The sequence below is a fragment of the Ostrinia furnacalis genome, unplaced genomic scaffold (genome assembly GCF_004193835.3).
Source record: "Ostrinia furnacalis isolate ACB-3 unplaced genomic scaffold, ASM419383v2 OfSCF1132, whole genome shotgun sequence".
Classification (NCBI taxonomy): domain Eukaryota; kingdom Metazoa; phylum Arthropoda; class Insecta; order Lepidoptera; family Crambidae; genus Ostrinia; species Ostrinia furnacalis.
The window spans coordinates 1,633,274-1,655,457 of NW_021131371.1; the positions used below are offsets into that span (position 1 = coordinate 1,633,274).

Genomic DNA, 22,184 nt, shown 5'->3' on the forward strand with positions numbered 1-22,184 from the left:
ACTTAAATGTTAATAGCGATGAAACGTAGGTACCTACATTTAATTAATTCGAGTCTGTTCTCAGAACTGTTAATATTCGTACGAATAATTTAATTTTGATCCGAGTTTTATTTGATAGTTAATTTTATATTTAATTCGTGCTATTAAATTGTTGATTATTAATTAATGCTTTTGATTAATTAATACAATTTTCCCGCAATAACAGTCTATAATAATTACCATTATTCGTAATTTTCAAGTAGTTGCGCGGATTTTATTCCTAACAAATAGGCAGATAGAATAGGATCACTCCCACTCTCCCAGGACAATATTTCTCTCCAATAAGGCCCAGTTTTTTGATTCATAGTTAAAATAACTAATTGTTAAATTTTGCTACTAATGGATTTATAAATATTAACAAAATGTAAAGAAATAGTAAAAAAAAATACTAAAAGTCAAGCTAACCATTGTTCGAAAAACATTTTTTTCCAATATTTAACCACTTGTCATTTGACATCTGTCAAATTTGACTATTGGTTATTTTATAGTTCCAAAATAGTGAACTGTCCTATGCATGACATTGACAGTGGGGCGCCACCGTCAATACCGGATCGCTGGTTTCGATTTTTGTCATGTTGGAAACCATATAGTTGAACGATGGTAGCGCTCCCCTGTCATTGAGTTTGGTGGGACAGTTCAGCGTGGGTCATCTATAACTACGAATCAAAAAACTGGGCCTTTCTCCACTCTTCTTGTTAAAGGTGACTGAGGGAAAAATATGTGAAAATACAGCCTTCAATCAAACCCGTATGGTCAGCGTGGAGAGTGCACGCCAAATCCTTCATTTGCCTCTGATTAATTTACAGAGGATTGTGCTCCTGAAGTGGAGACTAAATAATCTGATGATGATGATGATCTCAATATTAATTTACTACCCCTACCTATGTTTTACTGTATTGTTTTCAGCTGCTGTGCCTTATCAAGTACACTATTCTCGTTATCATTGTCTGCTATTGGTCAGGCTGCTTCCTTTACCTGTTCGCGTGTCCTAGGAAACTGTGCCGTGAGGTAAATTAATTCTACCTTTCAGTGATATTTTCTAGACGTATAAGGAACTGCGCACATTATCGTGGGCACATCAAGGGATTTTTTGACATATAAAGATAAATTCTCATTCGTCACCCAAAATACCTTGTCATAATGTGCGCAGTCCCTAAAACTGTAAAGTAGCATCTTTTATTCATTTTTATCGTTATGTCGGCTCACATCAGTATGTCGACTTTTAAATGAAAATTTTATTTCGGTTTGTGTCATAGGAAGTAATTTCATATTTTATGAGCTGAACCCGTTTTATTAAATGAATTTTAAAGTAACTTTTTTATGACACCATAATATTATGAGTGAAGAATACGCTAAATATTTTTATTATTTTATTAGCCACGTTGAAGCAGCAGGCGCTGGATGCAGGCCGCCGCCTACCGGGCGATGAGGAAATCATTGGGGGAGGCCTATGTTCAGCAGTGGACGTCCCGTGTCTGAAATGATGATGACGATGATGTCATATAAATAGTCATATTAAACCTCCAGAACTCCTGGATGGCTCAACTCATCTACTGGGAGACGAAGGTGTTCATGACCAATGAAGCCAAGCACGAGAAGCCGCTTGTGTCCTCGCTGCTGTTTGGCACTTCGGCCTTCACTGGCACTGGCACTTCTGACATGGGACCTGGACCTGGAGACTTGTTTGTAGTAAGTTGTGTTATTCTAGAAGAAGTAAGTAGAAGGCGTATTACGAAGGTGACAAATTAATATGTGAACATCTAGTGTTCCCAAGTTGACTGGCCAGATTAGGGATTGTACGCACCGCTCCCGAATAATTCTAAAGCACAACTTTTTTTAAAAGGCACTTCATTGTAATTTTAAAAACTTAATTAATTTTAAATTATCTGTAAATTAAGACTTTTGGTTGCATTGCAATTGAAAAAAGTAATTTGAGTTGACAAAATAGTGACGTCACTGGTTATTATTGCCATAGGTACAAAATCTATGTGAGAGTCTCGTTTTGACTGTTTCAAAAAGTACGTCAATTGTTTGGTGGTGGTAAAAATACCCTTTGCCTCTGGTTAATTAGAGACGGTCTTTTTTCTGCATTGAGATTAGTCTCAAAGACCCAATAATAATGATGATGATTTGTTATTTTGTCCAGGTTATAATTATTTTAAGCTCAAAAATAAATTACTTTTGACTTCCTTATGGCAGGACCATGTTCATGTTCATGTTCGATAGGCTACAAAGGCCACTATACTGTATACTTGAATACGTAATTAATTTTGCAGATAATGCTAATAATTGTATTGGGCTCGTATGTCAGCTGCTTGTACACAGCGAAGATTTGCAGCTGGTTCCTGTTAAGTACACAAAGGAAGCTTAAATTTAAGGTGTGTAATCGTACCAACCCACAAAATTAAATATACCTACATTGAAGCTAAAATTGCAGATAATAGTGCATGCGGTCGTGATTTGCGGTTGTAACCCAGTGATTTTCTGTTGCGGTTTACCATCGGGGTCCAATGTTCCAAAGTATATTATACATAGATGTCATTTCTGGTCATAATATTAAATTATTACATAGTATTAGCAGTATTTTATATATCCCTCATACTGGCTTCTGAGTATAGATGACCCACGCTGAACTGTCCCACCAAACTCAATGACAGGTAGGCGCTACCATCGTTCAACTATATGATTTCCAACGTGGCAAAAATCGGAACCAGCGATCCGGTATTGACGGTGGCGCCCCACTGTCAATGTCATGCATAGGACAGTTCAGTATTTTGGAACTATAGCTATGGAATGACATTTGAAGTGGATGACCGTTTTTTTGTTTTTTGGGGGTTTATGTCAAGTGCATTCCTTACGAATGTGTAGAATTAGTATTATGTACCTACTTTTCACACGGGTATCGATCGGACCAGAGTTCCTCGAATGATACATTGTATTATGTAGATATAAAGTAAGTTAGGATTAGTATGGATACTGTGGATGGATACTTAAACATACCCTTTGTGCAAAAGTTTATTTTGTGGCCAGGAATCGATGCGAGAACTATTCTACTTCCTGACGGTGAATCACGTAAGCGGCAAGATCAAAGCGCGCGTGAAGAAGTTTTTCTCCGTCCAATGGTAAAGTTTGTTCCTCCAAAACAAGGAAAATATTATCCGATAATCTTATACCGATTAATTGATGCGGAGTTGTTGGTTATATTAACTTAGTTTCTTGTTTCATCGAACACTAATAATACTTAATTAAGTGGTTCGAAGGAAAATATCTTTCTGGTTGAATATTAATGTTATGCTTGTTTGTTGTTTTAGAATAATTGTAGGACCGAAACCTGATTTCGGTATAATTTATCAGTCTTTTCTAGTTATTTAGCGCTATTAAAATTGGAGTCAATGCTTTACGCCGCTGCTGTTTAGTAAAATGAACCTACCTATAACATTATTTTTAGGTATTACAATAATGCTGTATCAACGGAGGAAATTTTCAGAGATATGTCCACAAACATCCAACAAGAAGTTCTGGCAATAGAAATGGTGGAAACTCTTTTACATTGTCCCATATTTCAGGTACACGTGCTTTAATTTTGTAAATATAGGAAACGTAGGGGTCTTCTTTGATGTTTTTTTTATTTTTTAGCAACTACTACATAAGTACCTACTACTATTTAGAACTGTTGCGGCTGCACACGGCCACCTCCTAGGCCGTGCGACACTGGCCACTAAGGCCCGGTTTTTTGATTTGTAGTTAAAATAACCAATAATCAAATTTGACAGATGTCAAATGACAAGTGGTTAAATATCTGAAAAAAATGTTTTTCGAACAATGGTTAGCTTGACTTTTAGTACATTTTTAAACTATTAGTCAACATTTTGTTAATATTTAACCATTAGTAGCAAAATTTAACAATTTGTTATTATAACTATGAATCAAAAAACTGGGCCTAAGAAAACTACATTCTTCTTCGACGAACACTATTGTAACTCTTTGTTGTTTTCGCTCTCATATCTCGAATTTTCACGCACACTGGCCACTAAAAAAACTACATTCTTCTTCGACGACCAATATTAATATTCTTTTGTTTTCTTTTTCGCGCTCTAGGCTCTCGAATTTTCGCCCAATACAATTTCCACGTCTCGATTTTGTAAATGATTATTGTGTACCTAAATTATATCTACCACATAACGAGTATATTACCCACTTATACTTAACTACGAAAATGTCGAAACAATGTAACACCACATTTAGGCCTAAAACAACTAAGACTATTTTCGTCTCCAGGGCTGCAACCGCGACTTTCTGCAGACGGTAGCTGCCAACAGCAGAACCATTGTTCTGCCGGACAACGAGATAGTCCAGCATGGGGGTGACATCGGCCGCGATATGTACATCATACAAAAGGTCAGAGCTAGATAGTAATTTTAAATCTTAACAGTTAGTATAAAAGGTTGAAATTAGATTATCAAATTATTAACTTTTTGCGCACAATTCTCAAAGTAAAATTTTATTTCTTTTAAATTAATTAGGTCTATTACAGGGTCATTGTAATCTACTGAATCATCACGGCAAAATAGATAAATCTATCGGACCCAGCAACCATTTTGGAGTTGTCGAAATGCTTTTTGGATTGCCAAAGGTTAGTTTAACTTAATTCAATCAGTTTTAGAACTTTTATTGATTGATTAAGTAAATTAAGTAAAATTAAGTTTGCGCTTAGGTACTTGGCATCACGTCTAAATACCTATTTACTTTGTCTCGGTGAATTATGTAATCTTCGAATCTTTAGATTAGTAAATTATGCGGTAACTTAAGTAGGTACTTACTTATTTTATTAGTATTAGTATCTTACTAAATGGTTTTGCATGTAAAGAATGTGTGTGAAAGGGCTTACCTGTGAAAATTGCTACCAAAACAGTGCTAATTTTCGTCCCACTCTGTCTGGCTGCAATAAGGCTCATTCTCCCCTAACACCCCCTAATCACCCCCCAGGTGTACACGGTGCTGACGTCAACAAACTGCATCCTGCTGCACGTGGAATACACGTCACTCGTGCAGAGCTGGGGCACGTTCCCGGACATCAGTCACCCCATTATCACGGTGATTCATGCATTATATCTGCGAGTAGGGTGACCAGTTCAAAGTCGAGTAGGGAGTCTAGCTGTTACGTATATTGTCGTGTTGTGTGACATTTGTGACATACAGCGGGCGTGCGCTGACGTATAGTCCCACGATTCTGAAACGCTTGACGTTTCAAGAAAAAATAAAAAACCAAACCCAGTATTGATATTAGCGCCCTCCGCAGCTCCGGTAATTTATGGTTGTCCAAAGTGGCAAAAATCGGTACCAGCGACTCGGTATTGACGGATTTGACGGTGGCGCCCCGCTGTCAATGTTCAGTGTAGTTCATACTAAAATAATTATTTTGTATTATTCACCTAATTAAATTAGTATGGAATTCATTTATTTACGTAGTAGGTAGGTATGTGATTTATTTAGATTCATTACATGTTGATCACCCTAGCTGTGTGACGTGCGAATCCGAAAAAAAAAGCAACCAAGATACTTTACTTTGTAAACTTCTATGTATTTTTTTTCTTTTTTTTTAATAAAAATTGCTCTTATTTTGTGATGTACAAAGTCCGTTTACAAATATATTACTAATATTTCCTTGTTATTCAAACAAAATTGTAGTTACAATAAATCTATCAAAATAACATGACGCTCGGAACAGCTATTTTCTATTTTAGCGTTTAATTTAATAAACCGGTGGCAGTAACTCGAGCATACAAATTTTTTAATAAAATAGTCGTACATTGTATAATGTTCTACATTACACAATGTTACGAGTATTTTATTCAAGCGATTGATTTTCTATTGTCTGCGTACAAAATATCAATAAAGCTCGCAAACTTTATGAGGATAGTAAATACTTTGTTATTGTAGTTGCTAGTAACCTGTTTGTAAATAAACATTTTGTCTATCTATCTAACCAAAATTATTTACTTTTGAGTTTCTTAATCCCTTCGGATTATTATCTAGAGCTGTTATACAGGGTCGGCTTTGTAAAAAACTTCAAAGTAGTTTTGCTGTGTAAATAAGTAGATAACTGGTTAAAATTATGATAATAGGCTTTGGACGACCCCGAGCTTAGAAACAAGGCGAAATTTTATGAAGAAGCGAAGCCGTTGACAGGTCGATTGGATGCGAAAACTAACAGGATAGCGGTAAGAAACGAGATCAAGTTTTAATTTTATCATAGAGGGACTAACCACGAGTCTATTAATCCACGTCAAGACAATGATATTTATAAAACAAAAAACTTGACTAAAATTGACATCGAACTATTACCAGTTACTAGTATGCTAGTACCTAATACGAGTTTAAAACGAGTCCACGGTTCGGGAGACGTAGCGTGGGCAGGTAGACTGACGATCTGGTGAAGGTCGCGGGAAGAACACCGGTCCTTATGGAAATCTTGGAGGGAAATGGGCTCTCTCAAACTCACCAGTGGACGTCGATTTGTTTCCTGGCATGACAATAGAGGATTCGTGCAACTCGTTACATACTAATAAATATTTTCGTAGACTACCTACTTATTGTTCTGTGATAATAATATACAATTGTGTAACGTAACGATAACGTGTAATTAAATGAATCCAATATCCGAGTTTATTTTTGGAAAATATGAACCTAATACCAACAGGTATTATAAACTCTTGATATATTATTTGCTAATCGAAAATCGGTTTTATTTTAGCAAGAAATAAAGGAGAGTTTCGTGGTGCTCACAGGCCGCAACAGAGTTGAGTATGTGAAGACTTTCGACAAGTTGGGCGTTATGAGGTGAGTGTCAGTTGTTTCAGGAATCTGTTGAAACTTATTATCCAAAAATGTTTAACGCCTACTTAACTTTGTCACTGGTTACACAAAAAATAAACATAAACCGTATAAGTTTATGTCAAGTAAGCTAATTTACGTAAGTATGTCATTACTCTTTTTTTTCGAGACGAGATTTCAGAGATTTGTTTTTGCAGAGCCTGGATACCTACATTAGATATTTAGATTAACAAGTTAAATAATGTTTATTTTAGACTGATTATGGTGTATATTATGAGGTACCTTCCTAGGACGTCATGATAGTCTACATAAATCAAACAGAATTAAAAAAAAGAACATGAAACATGTTCTATATCCACTGCCTAACTTTTTTCAAACCTGTCCACCCTGTATGCCGGGAATTATGTAGGTATAATATTAAAAACAAAAGAAAAAGTTGGATCTTGGCATTACGTATTCATTTGGAGCCCTAATTTGTTTAATCGTGATGTATTGTATTCATACAATGCTAAATAATGAATGTAATTTTTCAAAAGATATTTCTTTATTCAGTTCATTACAATTTCAATATTAATTCAAAACGAAATAATTAAGTTGGACGAAGAATGTGGATTTTTTTTATCCACAATGTGGAAGCTCTTGGCCTGTATCTCATCTGATGGTAATTGTGACGATCAGGCCGAATTGTAATAATTATAATTGTCTATACCAATCTATATACAGTGTGTCCGGGCTTGTAGTGATCAAACTTTAATGGCGTAATCTATAGACAATTTTATCGATGAAAATACTTCAAATTTGGGGCTTGACCCATTTGTCGCAAAATTACGAGGATTTAAGTTTTTAATTTATAGTTTTCACCTCTTCCTTCAAAAACAAGTGAAAACGTGGGTAACTTAACATTAATAAGCGAATATTTGATATCATGCGATAGTCAATAAAATTATCTATTAGTAGAAGTAGAAAACGGACACAAGTTTCATACATTTTATGGAAGTAAGAATGGATTGAATTAGAAAAAGACATGATTTTTTTCACTTCTTTTTCAGTTATTTTCCAACACATAAAAAACCAGGTCGTTAAGGTATGTTTTATTTGCATTGTATTATTAGTATTTGAGCTATTCTACAAAACGAATGTAAATTTATTAGTCTACGTCTATTAAATTTGACGTAATTGTTGAACAAAGATACCCCTTCCCAGCCGGTTCCATAGCGCGTCGGAATAGGTTGTGTGATTCTTTCAGGCGGTGCATTTTCGCATGTTAGCAGCGCTATGGAACCGGCTGGGAAAGGGTACCTTTGTTCAACAATTACGTCGAAACTAATAGACGTAGACTAATAAATTTACATTCATTTTGTAAAATAGCTCAAATACTAATAATACAATGCAAATAAAACATACTTTAACGACCTGGTTTTTCTTGTGTTGGAAAATAAGTGAAAAAGAAGTGAAAAAAATCATGTCTTTTTCTAATTCAATCCATTCTTACTTCCATAAAATGTATGAAACTTGTGTCCGTTTTCTACTTCTACTAATAGATAATTTTATTGAATATCGCATGATATCAAATATTTGCTTATTAATGTTAAGTTACCCACGTTTTCACTTGTTTTTGAAGGAAGAGGTAAAAACTAAAAATTAAAAACTTAAATCCTCGTAATTTTGCGACAAATGGGTCAAGCCCCAAATTTGAAGTATTTTCATCGATAAAATTGTCCATAGATTACGCCATTAAAGTTTGATCACTACAAGCCCGGACACACTGTATATAAAAATGAAACCCGTTTCGCGTTGTCACGGCATCACGTGTGAACGGCTGAACCGATTTCGACAATTCTTTTTTTTAAATGTTTGTGGAAGTCCAAGGATGGTTCTTACGGAAAAAAATATTGAGAAAATCTCTACGCTAAGGCGGTACGAAGTTCGCCGGGTCAGCTAGTACATAATAAAGAGGTAAGATTTAATTGTTTGTTTGGAAAAGGCTTCGAAACTACTGGTAAAGAAATAAAATGATTTTAGATGCTGGACTCTCGTAAGATCGAATTCCATGCAAACTGTGGGTTAAAAGCTAGCAGTTTACATTTCGTTTTATGTAAGGGTTAAAGTTACATTCGTTAAAATTATCATATGGTTTATTTCAGATATATTCGTTACCTGTTCTTGCCAGGCTGCATTACTCCTCATGGCATATTTTTGAAGTTCTGGTGTGGCGTGCGATTTGTGTTGGCTTTGTATTACATTATAATGATACCTTACAATATTGCCGTAAGTATAATTTAATGGGAATATACTTCCCATCATTTTGAATCTTATTGCCTTTACTTAAGGTTAAATAATGATGAAAACTTGGAAATGGTCACGTATAAAAAATAAGTTTCAGATTCCGTTCTTTGATACTGAACTCTAGATTTTAGACGCATCTTTTCATTCCTTTGTTCCTCGTTAAAAGATATCTGCTGCTTTAATGTTAGTAAAAAAAGCACTATAATTTAACTTCTACAAATCGTTGGCTACAATGTTTTGAAGAACAAAAGAAACGGCGAAGCATAACTTAAATTAAATTCATAAGAGTTCAACTCCAGTTCAACTGTTTTTTTTAATTACTTTGTGTTGTTTTTTTTTAATAATTTGGCAAACTTCATGCTTATTACAATAACTGTCATGGATGGTAAGTAATCGCGACTATGAAGCTTTAATTGTTTAAATACCTACCTTTAGATGTAGAAAATGTAAAATGAAAGAGAAAAAATGTGCATTTTATGGGAATTAACATCTATTCTTTAAGTTAAGATGCCAAATTTTTAATCAAAAGATAAACAACTGCAATATAATTAACGTATACAAAAGTTTGCAAGATAAAAGCTTTTTAATAAAATATGTATGTATTTAAATGTTCAAAGTAATTCCATTAACGTGTCTTAGGAATCAGAACAAAGCGCCGTACATGATGCTGTTTAGTTATTCCGTTAGATCGTGTGTCCCTTTCTAGTCTCATTTGTACAGCGAGCTTTCATGCCCTGAGTGCCCAAGCAACTGCACTCAGGAGGATTTGATGAGTGCTACTGACAACGCCACTCTTGTGGCGGAGTTTTGGGCTGACACTCTGTAGGTTTGTTGTCGACACGAAAAGAAGAAGAAGCGAGCTTTCACAGCATTTGCTGAAAATAGCTAGTCTTAAGAGCTAAATAAAAACTAGGTGTAAGTAGTAAATGTCACAGTATATAAATTAACTACGTTTTGTGTAAACATAATAGTCTCAATTTTGGTAATTCGCTATGATGGCAATTATATTGTTTCTCGAATCTAAAAAAGCTTTCAAGGAGAGCTTTCAAGGACATGCTTTAAATATACTGCTTTTCTAAAAGTATTGGTTACATTTTTATGAGTATAAAAACTCTTCGAATGAGAGTATCGAAGTGAATAGTGCTCACATTGTATTGTTGATACAAAGTTACTTATCGGATTAAAGAGTCTTAATAAAATCATTTTCCTCTTCTCCTTGGTAACCGGGTCTTTCATTGGTAATATTACTATTCACTACCATGTATTATACGTATTACAAAAAAGCAGTTTTTAGTGTGGAAACCATGGTAATGTGAGTGTTATTTGGCTATATTGGATAGGTTTTCCTTAAAGAAATATTACACAATTTGTTATACATTATATAATATTACAGAAACATTTATTACTATGTGACATCACAATGCACGCTTATGAAACCGCTCCTACTAATCTAACCACTTCTAAACGCTCTCCACCAGCCATCTTGAGTATAATAATATTGTCGCTAATTTGTCTTGGAGCCAACGCTGTACTTGCCAAGACGCGGTTTCCACTCCTTCAGCTTATTAACATTTATTATCAGACGGAAGACAAATATAACAAGTAAATAATAGCAGGTTGAGCTTTATTGGTGTGTCCGCATAGGCGTTAAATAGGCAAAACGCGCTTTACGTGTGGGCTCACACGGCTGTATGGAAAATCAAGAAAACGCATAAAATGTGTTCAGCCGCGCAGGTGTTGCGATCGAAAAAACACACCCATATGTATTTTCAGAAATGATCGTAGGACGGCAATTGTCGCCGCTATTGGGTCAAGTGACCGAGACAAGAGACCGAGACGAGCGAACAAGGTTTTCCTGTCTAGATATTTTGTCTCGATCGCTTGTCTCTGTTTTAACGTTGTCAGAATGGAATGTCCTGAGAGGAAGACTGCATTCATTAAATTCTTTTTCTTCAGACTTAAGCTTCAACCACACCAACGGTCGCGCGACCTGTCATTGGCCTATGAACGCGACGGCGATGGCGATCTGCACGCGTTGGTGTGGTTGAAGCTTTATTAATTTGTTTTCAGACGAAGCAACACAGACATATGGGCGCGTATCCCTGGACAGACATTCTACTGTACGTGGATATAGTGGTCATGGCATACGTAGCGTACTATAACGAGAGGTCGCTGCTGGTCACCCATCCCTTGCTGTCTGTGTCAAGATATTTGAAAACATCATTTTTCATCGATGCTATCTCTGTATTTCCGATTGAACAAGTGGTAAGGAGTAACGATTTGGTATTAAGCCTACTTTTCAAAAGATATTATTGTCAAAAGAGTTTTTTTATTCATATGGTGAAATAATTTTTAACTTAATCACACTCGTGTTTTTCAGTTACGAATTGTCAACGACAATACAGACATGGATTTTTATCGGATGAATCGGATGCTTTTAGTAAGTGCGATTACCTTATTTTTATTTAGATTCTCTAATGGAGTTTAAGTTTTTTAAGAGCTTTCGGCTCTCTTTGGACGGTTTTAAAAACAAATTAAATCTTAATTTACTATAGAATATTATTGCAGGTCAGTAGAGTAATGCAATCCTTTTCATATTGGGAGAGTGACATAATGCAAGTGAACCCGATCATCGTGCTTCTCAAATACTTGCCTGTGACAGTCACTATCGTGAACTTCGCCTCGACTGTCATTTTCATCAACACCTGCACGCCGTATCTGCCCCCCGACACATACTATATCTTGGTCAACTGTACCAGAGCCCTGACTGTGACTACTAATAAGGTGGATATTAAGTGTAAGTATCCAGAATTACCAAAATTTTATTTTATTTTATTTTTTTGTTAGTTAAACAGGTTTCTATTATACTAGTGTCAGATTCATCATCATCAGTGGACATCAGCTTAATATGTCACAGAATCAAAGATCTACTGGAAACAATTTCATACAAAAAGTGATATTTCAATGTGTGGTGTTACCAAGAATCAAACCCAGAACCTTTGGAGTGAAAGAGTAACCATATATTATCCAAGTTTTATTTTCATAAAATCGAACTGTGCCGAGAAAATTTCCCAAAAAATTCATGTCGATTCATATTAATCATGGTTGACAGACTTTTATTAAAAGCACCTTATTTTTTCTTTAACCTAGCTACTAAAATAGTATTTTTGAATCCCTTAAATCCCGCTTGTTTTTATCATCCCCAATCCACTGTAATATTAATAATGGTATTACGGCATTACATAATTCCTTGCCTCTTTTATTATGGGCTCAGGACTTGCTCTATACAGCATTTTACCAAAATATAATCTTTATACGCTTTGTTGCTATAGAAACACATTTACCACTCATATACGATTACAGATGCGGCTTCTGAATACGCGAACACATTTTACTGGGTTTTCGAAATATTTGTGGGTAAATATTTATTACGTTTTGTTATCCAATACTCTATTAGTGGAAGTAATAATAACATTAGCTTATTGAACAGCTACATTTAGTTAATTATATGTATTATTATAGTAGAGGCTTTGATAGTACAGGATAATAGGATTTATCGAAAAATACGGAATTCCTATAAATGTGGCTTATAGGTTGGATAGACGGGCGGCATATTAAGCTAAACTGTATATTGTGTATCTTAGTCATTTACATATATAACTTTTGTATATTTTGGCAACATAAGACAAACTTCAAGCTGTTTGGTTTGACATGCAACTGTTCTAGAACATTTATATAAGGCTTGTAGAGTTAGGGCGTAGAGAGCAGAGTTAGAAGCTTTTCTCTACATGAGATCTGACAACTTTTTCACAATGGGGATCCCATTGACAATCACGATATTCCAACTTTAAAATGGAGGGCTAGGTCCAGAACAGACGGTGAATCGCAAATGCAACGAAACTGCAACTTTCGGATGATTCTGATGAATGAAACTGAATCTGAAAGTTTCAAACTGATCGCGTCATGTGGTCTTTCAACGGACGCTATGGCAGAAACTTAGATGCAACTCAAAAGTAACTAGCAGTTGCAGTTTCGTTGCAGTTGCGTTTCACCGTCTGTTCTGGGCCTTAGAATGATAACTATTTCAAAATCTTCTTTAGGGTGCGGCTGCACTCCAGCGGGCGTGTCGAACATTGTGGACGTGTGGTTGAACATGGCTCTTAAGATCACGGGCTTCCTCTACTTCGCTTTTATGTTTGGATACGTCGCTGCGTCAAGGTCTACGGAAACGCATGCTTTGCTCGAACATAATGTAAGTGTGTTCAGTAGTTCTATTTTAGCTTGTTAGTGTACCAGTGTAGTTTTTAGGAAAATGTAGGCTTATAATAGAAACTCATCGATACTAACTAGTATCGGAAAACTCGGAAATGAATAGCTGACTAGCTTCAAATGAAATTTTCTAATTAAAGTTAACGCAACTAGGTGTTCATCATATTAGTGATGCAAACTTAGAGAATGCGCATCGCATTAATTAGGTAATTAATTAATTAAAGGATTAAATCGGTTCGATTAATGCGCACAGGTGTGCGATCACCATAGTTACAAGCAAAGGTGCTCGGATAATGTCGTTAATGATGAAACTTTTCATACTTTTTATTTAAAACCAAAAACAGCACAGCGCAAGCCAGTTTTCCGCTAGTTTATAAAAGTATGCTAAATAATAACTAACGCCCATAACACCTGTGCGGTTAATGGAGAAACTTTAACCATTAAAAATATTACCAGCTTTGTAATTAGATTAGTTTTAATGAACACTTCCATACGTTTCAGGAAAAAACAAGGGACCTGGCCAACTTTCTGTATCAAGAGAACGTCGATCTGATGCTCACTGCGAAAACGGTGAAGTATTTTGAGTATGTCTGGAAGCGGACCAACGGGAGCAACCCTCAAGTTTGTTTTCACTAAAAGACCATTTAAAGTTATAGAAATCGCATCCGTAATAAATGTTATTGTCTAGCTAGAGGTTAAGATGTCTGGTGACGTCACACGACTTCACCTGACATGTCATGGACTAGTAATGTGAAACTTTTTAGATAGAGAAGCAGTAGTGTGTCATGCTATAACCACATACCTCATCACCCTATTTATACAGGGTTATTTGTAAAACACTAACAACGAGTAGATAGCTGACATCTTAAGTAATAATGGAAAAAAGTGTCGCTACTAAAAAACTGAAAACTGACCGGTATCTACAAGGCTAGGTTGTCTTTGTTCCCATTTCATATTTAAGCCATTATGGAATCTGCGGTCAGAAAGTGGCCGGCATTCCCTTTTGAATACTTTCCACCTGCTGGTATCGCCCAACTTTTAATAAGGTAGCCATTGTTTGGAATTTTTGTTGTCGGGTTCGGTTCTAACTTTACAATGGAGGGTTAGAATAGTAAAGAACAAAATAGGTTTATCAGGCCCTTGGGATGACTTTATTAAAGACTTTAGGGTTTACTTTTGTTCGACGAGTGAATGAGTATCCTAAATTAATTTTGTAACAACAAACAATGACAAAACAAACAACTCTCTTTGGCGATTATTTTATTTAGTAATTGGCCTGTAAATGACACGGAGGTGTATTTTTATGGATTTATATGACAATGCATAGTCCGAAAATAAGCCTTCTGTAAGTAGTTACTTAGTTGTATTTGGGTTTTAGAGTTAAATATTTGAATCCCAATGTTTCTTAGGAAATATGCCGGTGTCTGAATACAGCGCTAATGGAAGACACCTTAGTCTTTATGTACGAGAGAGCCCTTCGAGAAGTGCCACTCTTCGGGAAGGTCGAGAGGTCCTTCATCAGGGTTATCACACAGCACCTCCACGAGATGTACTTCCTGAAGGGCGAAACGGTGATACAGTGCAGAGACGTGCAGCCCTATATTTATATTATTTACCGAGGCAAGGTATAGTGTGATTTTTATTTTTTTCGTATATTTAAGCAAGTGAAAAAATCGAGAGAACTTTCAATTGCATATGCACAAGATATTACGAATCTACAATCTTTCGTATAATTATTTCTAGCTAATAAAACCTCTTGGTTAGTTAATGCTTCTTACACTGCAATATGAAATCCTATTTGCTACGAACGCTACGAGACTACGAAATTTCGTAGCTGTTAAATAATATTTTATTGTTGTCAGTCATGAGTAGAACATTTTCACTTCTGGTTATTAAATTAAGAGCTCTTTGTGCTTGTCTACTTTGATGTTATAAATATGATGTTTTCGGTGGACTTGTAGTGCTACGAGACTACGAACTTTCGTAGCAGTTTTTCAGTTATGATTTATACAAATTTTAAACTTAAAAAAAAAATAAAAAAAAACATTAATAGGTTAATGCATTTGATAAATATTTAATTTTAGGTGGATGTGTTGACCTCGTACAATGAAATGATAACGTGCATGGGCCCGGGCGGAATGTTCGGCAATTTCACTGGCGTGAGTGTTATTGCAAATGAATAAATTGTCACATTGTTTTATGTTTCTCATGAATCTCGTTTTAAAATAAAATATCATATAATCCCTGCACCGATGGACGTGGTAAAAATAAAAATAATATGCCATTACGACAAAGGATGAAAGGTCATAATTATGTTTAAGCTATATAAAGTACGCAACAAACTGATTTGTAAGAATTCTCTAAGGGTCTTAAATTACTTAAAATATTATAACTTTGCTTAAAAGTAAAAAAAAACTATTTTATAATAAGAAGCAGTATGCGAGGTTTGCTATAGAGTACCCGAACAGAAATGATACTTACACTAAGTACTTACATTTAATACCACACGATGACTTTCTCCATTAGATTTGGAACTGTATACCTTTAGAACAAGGTTCAAAATTAATAAAGGAAATCTGTTATTTTAGATCAGGTGTATATTTTGACGACTGTCCTAATGTACAATTTAATACATTTCTGTTAATTTCACTTCTAGCAACCAGTATCTTGCTCAGCAGTAGCGATATACGCCAGCCGGAGTCTAGATCTCCTGGTGATACCTAGTCAAACGTTCTTCAACCTCGTTAAATACTATCCCAAAATCCAGGACCCGTTGTACAAAGCCTTTGAAGTATCCAAAGATTATATCATGCCTATAACTATGGATATTGCCGACGACACCTCTTCAGGTAAGCTGGCGTAGATAATACCATTGAATAGATACCGCTGTCCATTTTGAAATAATCAAACTCCCCTGTTACTTATGAACTATGAAGCAGAAACAATGTCGCGTTTACTTACCTTTTCCAATTTAAACAAATTTAAAATAGTGTTTGATGACTCAGTTATTTACCCAATCACACTCATCACAAACATTTGTGTGCAAAAAAATTTAGGTCATCCATGTAGTAGTGTAAAAAAAATGAAGTCATCCAGAAGTATTCTGTGGAATATAAGAAAAGCACACATTGGATTCTGTACCAAAACATATTTCAGAATGTTTCTATCCCTTGTTATTTGTAACGTTATTTCCTCGATGTGAATTTAAAGAAATAAGTTGGCGAAGTCCGTTATGCTTTGCTTTGACTTCAGTGGAAGTCCGTTATACTCGTACGCTTCTTCTTGACTTCAGTGTCGAACGTAGCCTCACGCGGCATCTATTAGTACTAGTTGTCTGTGCCTCGTGACAATAAAGGTGGATTAATTGGCAAAAGCTAAGCTCTTAATCCGACAAAGAGGCTCAGACTCTTACGATATTGGCGAGCTGTCATTGTAGCGGTATTAATTCATTCTTCCTGATATTAGCTCTTGAGCTTTATAAATGCACGAAAGAAGCTTGGGAATTTCGTAATCATAAAATATTGAACTTTAAATGGTTTCTTGGGACAACCTTCTTTTTGATTTATGAAATCAATAAATCTTTTGCCTATGGGACAACAAGTAGCTACGGCTTCGATTCGGGAAAATATGTTTTAGTTATATTTAAGTATCCCGGGAACCGAAAAGTGGATGAGCTTCATCTTACAATCGATATTTTATACTTTCAAGTGCTTTTGCATAATATTGAAAAAGAAAACACTTGGTTATCTTTATTGACCATAAAATACAAAGCCATATCTACTAGAGCACGTTAAATTATATGATCACTGTTACTTGTTTTTGGGAACAAAAAGTTTTCTTGCTTCGTTAAATCGGTTTCAAAATAGAAAAGAAAAAATGTATTCAGCATGAAGAAAGACGCAGCAAACATTAAAATGCATGAATCTGAATTTTCAGCTTTAGTTGCGTTAGTGTTGGAAAGTGTGTGGGAAAAACTTAACTTCGATTGTGTAGCCAAATGCATGGCTATTTTATTGGCATGGGCTCCAAAAGCGTGTTCGATCGATTTTAATAGGTTCAATTTATATTGAAAAACTAGTATTGACCTCTGATAATAAAACTATATGTTGGTATTTTATTCAAATGGGCTTATTCGGGAAACCATTCTAGAAAAAAATGCATTAAAGAAATATTTAAAAGTATTTCTGTTCTAAAAAAACTTTGTTTTTATTGACTAACTATCTAACAGTGAAATGCAACAGTTTAGCAAAAAGGATCTCTATTCGCTTTACTCCATCAATTTCTAGTTCGTTGTGAGCGAATTTGCATGTGACCCAATTTTAGAATTAGCGTTTCCGATCCGTTTAACAGGAATTCAATAGTCGTAGTTTAATCACGGAATTCTTTTGTAAGAGTCTGTGTTCAAATTAAAAAGATAGTTAACTGCAGTGAGACAGGGTGACTATACTCGTATTTAAAAAGTGTTCGCTGGAATTTTATTGTATGTTGTAGAACAGTTAAGTTCATTTCTGTGTCAGCTACAATTTTCATACCATGAATGCGTTTACTTATTGAGACGTTATACCTACTTAATATTATAATGTGATGACCACCATATCACATAGTGTACATATTTAAATTGTTGTCTTATTTACAGAAGACTCTGAAGTAGACCTAATGTCCTTAGAGTCAGGTGTGGATTCGAGAAGCGGTGACAGTAGATTCGAAGTTCCAGGTATGTAAAATGAATGGTTGTTTAAAGCTCTTTGTAAAAAGTATTTTAACTAGAAATACTAAAGCACAAAATCTGATCTTTATTATATTTTTAGTAGTTACTTTTGTTATACTTAGAACAGGTTTCAATCTAAGTGCAGCCATAGAATAAATACTAGAGTGCAGCTTACGCAGCACTTAGTTTGTTTTGTTTCACTAGTGGTACTTATTTGACCACAGTCTCAGCGAATATTGCGAAATGTATGTAAACCTATAAGTCTAGGTCCAATATTGTACAGAGGTGGAATTGTGTAAAGCAATCGTAATCATTTGACAGTTCATAACGTACGATAAAGACAGTTAAACAAAGCATTTGACAGAATAATCGTACGTTATGAACTGTCAAATGATAACGATTACTTTACACAATTCCACCTCAGTAGGCTTAAGATGCGCGCCGCGATAAACGGTTATCACGCCATTTTATCGATTTTGCCCATACCTACATTTTAACGTCGATAAAAGTTATCACGGCGCGCATCTTAGACCAACATGTCTTTATCCATTTATTTTGCTAATACAATTTCTCACGTCAACGACAAAAACTCAGAGAAAATGAAATAACACAAGTTTATACAAAGAAATAAATGACCAAGTTCATGTGTTGACTTTGAAGCGCGTCGGACGTGTTGGTAACTCGATAAAATGAGTTTCCACCACTAACTAACTCGTTACTACAGAAGGCTGTAATCCAACTACCGAGTTCTGGGCTCGTTTAGTTTCGTACTTAGGTCAGATGTAGGACTTTGTGGTCCACGTCGATAGAAATGCTGCAGACAATATACGAAATCAGGTACTGTCTAGGATGTTACAGTTGTTGATGTAATATAGTGAGAATATACGATTTATTTGACCTTGGTGTCAGATTTTGTGAGCTACATGATTTTTATTTTTGCTGGTGACTCAATGAGCCTGATATATAAATGTTTTGTTATTGGAGATTTCAGTTTTCTATTACTTCACAAGTTGCATTAAGCAATTTTACTCCATTTGTGTATCACCTGGGAAACGAATCCAGAAGTTTCGATAGTAAGCCAAGCTTAACTATTTAACGACTGCTCGGAGGCGTTAACTTTAGTCGGATTTAGCTCATTATTAATACTGACATTTGATATGGGACCAACTTCTAAAACACCATTAATCTAATCTGAGCTGATCAGTTAATTAGTATGGACTATGGAGTAGCTATGCTCATGTGATTTCTTTAACGCAGGTAACCTCAATGCCCGCGTGTCGCAGTCAAACATCAGCCAGGCCAAGTCAACCACCAGCGTGATGACGTACCATAGCTACGCGAGTATCAGTAACTTGCAGCGTCCTGGCACATGGATATTTCAGGTAAGATAAATACCTATAACGGGGAAGATGTGGAGGTGTTAGTGTTACTCAATAATAAGATGAAAACTTACCTACTTGGGATTATGCGAGGGAATTACAAGGAGTAAGGGAACGGGATGTGTTCGTCCAGCGCTCATTGATTAGTAGGTACCTAATGCAACCGTAATAAGTTCAATAATGTTTAGCGCTAACAGACCATAATAAGGTATTCGTTGAAACATTAAGGTTACCATCAGTTTGGTCAGATTTTTTGAGCCGTCGTAGCTTAATTAGACCAATCAACGGCTTTATAGGTCGTTTCGAGATGCAAAATCATTTCATGCTAAATCAACCGAACATGACGTAGGTTTATCCCCGTCAAACTGGGAACAAAATATACAAACTGGCTACACTCTCTGATGCACTCTTCCATGATACGTATCATGGAAGAGTGCATCTGCCCCTAAGGATTAGTCCTGATTTGAGAATCAGGTGACGTCACCTCGATTACGTATTAGATTTACCAGAAATGCGGTCGCTGTGTAAGGCGAGCGGTCTGTAATGTAATTGTCTGGTTGGTACAAATTACTGTTACGAGTGAACATCACCAGTGGGCAGTCTCTACTCTCTATACGATTACCTTCTCGTTCCTGGACGGATCTAATTACACGCGTGACCTTTCTGTTCAGAACTGCCTTGACATAGCTACCTTTAACATTAGATACAGGTATTTTCACACTCGGAAAAATGGTGGAAGTTCTTGAAATTTTATCAAGAAATTGCATTAGGTATTTTAAAAATATTGTTTTAATTTTCAGTTATTCGGCTACTTCACATGCCTGATGGCGACAATAGACTATGTGATAGCACTTTACGAATTGACCACTCTGAACGATTGTTACGTTATATTTTGGCTGCAGTCCATTTTCGACGTATTCTTTTATGTTAAAGTCTTTCTAACAATGCATCAGGTCAGTATCAAATAATTTTAAAGAGAATTAATAATCCGAGTGAAAATTGAAACTGTATTTCTCAAAGTAATAGGATTAGTTCATAAAAATGTTCGCAAATTTCTTTTTTCATTTCAGCTTTATGATATTAATCACGACGGCTTTGTCTTAAGCCATTCTTGTTAGAAGTTATGAGACAGACGTCTGTTTAATATTGAAAGATAAGAAGTAATATGTTTAGGCGTAATATTTGAGTTGCTCAGTGTTACTACTTTGATAAAACAATGCCTTTGTGTTGTTGTGTAAAGATTACAATTATTATATTAGCATCATGTTATTTTAAAGGAAACCTCGTTTGTTTTTGTTTGTATTGTTCCTAAAATACAAATAATATATTTAATGTACTTAGGTATAGTATAGACTTTGTACTGTACTGTATTCAGTACCTTACTTAGCTCTTGGGTTAAATACAATTAACACACTTCGGAAAAAAAAATTCCATTACATCTCTGATGTATCAGCGTGGGGTTGTAAGCTAAATCCTCCATTTTCCTCTAATTAATTACAGAGGGTCATGCTTTTGCATTGGAGATTAGATGATCCCAGTATATGTCATTGATCATTGCAATTTAAATTTACTTTTAGGGTTTCGTCAACAAGCATGGAGATCTAATCGTCAACGCCTCGAAGTGCAGGAAACGATATTTTAAGCATAAGCTGTGGGTCTGGTCGGATATATTCGTCAATTTTCCTCTAGAGCTATTCGGGTTTTGTTTTCGGTAAGAAAGTATTCTTGATTACCTATATTTATACCTAAATCTATCTATATATATAAAAGAAAGTCGTGTTAGTTACTTCGCTTATAACTCAAGAACGGCTGAACCGATTTAGCTGAAAATTGACAGGGGGGTAGTTTAGAGCCAGGAGAAGGACATAGGATACTTACTACGACTACCTACTTTATACGATTTTTATCCCGTTCGAAATTAAAAAAAAGTCTGCTTAATTATTGCCATTAAGGCGGAACAAAGTTCGCCGGGTCAGCTAGTTATTCATATTTTCCCAATGTGTATTACTGAAAAGTATTTCTAAACATTGTTAACGAACTTTATTAATCCAAGTCACTTACAAGTTATTTTTAAATTTTAGTTTTTAAGTCATTTTAATTTAATGTAATGTATCCAAGTCACTTACAAAGTTTTGCAAAATTCTATAAGTTTTTAAAAATTACTAATTTTATAAACATCTTGGTATTCATGAGAACCGAATTGAAGCTTACATAATACACAGTTAGTGGATTTAATGACATTTCCATTTTCTGACTATGGCAGAAGCCACGTGATTTATAAATAGAGACGCGATGAATAACTTTCATTAAGGGCTTGGTTAACCACCTGATATAGTTCCTGATAGTCTAAACTAAAGCTTTAGATTTCATAGGTCTCAGATAGAGACGTTTAACAGATAAGTAAGGTGACCGGTTACCTTTTACTTATCTTGTTTGATGTATTTTCTGTAACTATTAATTGAAAAAGAGGTTGACAAGAGCGACTGAATTTCTTTCGCCACTTCTTCTCAGCACCAGTCTACAATAATATGTTGTCTCGAAGTGATGAATAAGAGCAAGCTATATTTAATGGGGATGTTGCCTGGGTCAAAAAGCAAGAGTTTTAATTAGTCCGTCAGTTAACTTATAAAAAAATACTCTACACGTATTTTTCACTTTTTCAAACTAAT

The 22,184-nt window shown here is 35.3% G+C and overlaps 1 protein-coding gene across 1 annotated transcript in view; it reads left to right on the forward strand.

The window, feature by feature from the left end:
- The window catches only part of LOC114351371 (uncharacterized), a 46,053-nt gene that overhangs the window by 15,082 nt on the left and 8,787 nt on the right, over window positions 1-22,184 (forward strand). Inside the window, exons 15-38 of the mRNA XM_028302555.1 lie at window positions 946-1,047; window positions 1,567-1,728; window positions 2,316-2,417; window positions 3,070-3,161; window positions 3,488-3,611; window positions 4,318-4,437; window positions 4,574-4,672; window positions 5,026-5,133; window positions 6,165-6,260; window positions 6,794-6,879; window positions 9,018-9,141; window positions 11,230-11,424; window positions 11,540-11,599; window positions 11,728-11,956; window positions 12,523-12,576; window positions 13,260-13,411; window positions 13,930-14,049; window positions 14,838-15,053; window positions 15,513-15,587; window positions 16,085-16,277; window positions 18,065-18,142; window positions 19,394-19,518; window positions 20,316-20,468; window positions 21,093-21,226. Coding sequence (XP_028158356.1) covers window positions 946-1,047; window positions 1,567-1,728; window positions 2,316-2,417; window positions 3,070-3,161; window positions 3,488-3,611; window positions 4,318-4,437; window positions 4,574-4,672; window positions 5,026-5,133; window positions 6,165-6,260; window positions 6,794-6,879; window positions 9,018-9,141; window positions 11,230-11,424; window positions 11,540-11,599; window positions 11,728-11,956; window positions 12,523-12,576; window positions 13,260-13,411; window positions 13,930-14,049; window positions 14,838-15,053; window positions 15,513-15,587; window positions 16,085-16,277; window positions 18,065-18,142; window positions 19,394-19,518; window positions 20,316-20,468; window positions 21,093-21,226 — 2,999 coding nt within the window. The remainder of the gene's footprint in view (window positions 1-945; window positions 1,048-1,566; window positions 1,729-2,315; window positions 2,418-3,069; window positions 3,162-3,487; window positions 3,612-4,317; window positions 4,438-4,573; window positions 4,673-5,025; window positions 5,134-6,164; window positions 6,261-6,793; window positions 6,880-9,017; window positions 9,142-11,229; window positions 11,425-11,539; window positions 11,600-11,727; window positions 11,957-12,522; window positions 12,577-13,259; window positions 13,412-13,929; window positions 14,050-14,837; window positions 15,054-15,512; window positions 15,588-16,084; window positions 16,278-18,064; window positions 18,143-19,393; window positions 19,519-20,315; window positions 20,469-21,092; window positions 21,227-22,184) is intronic.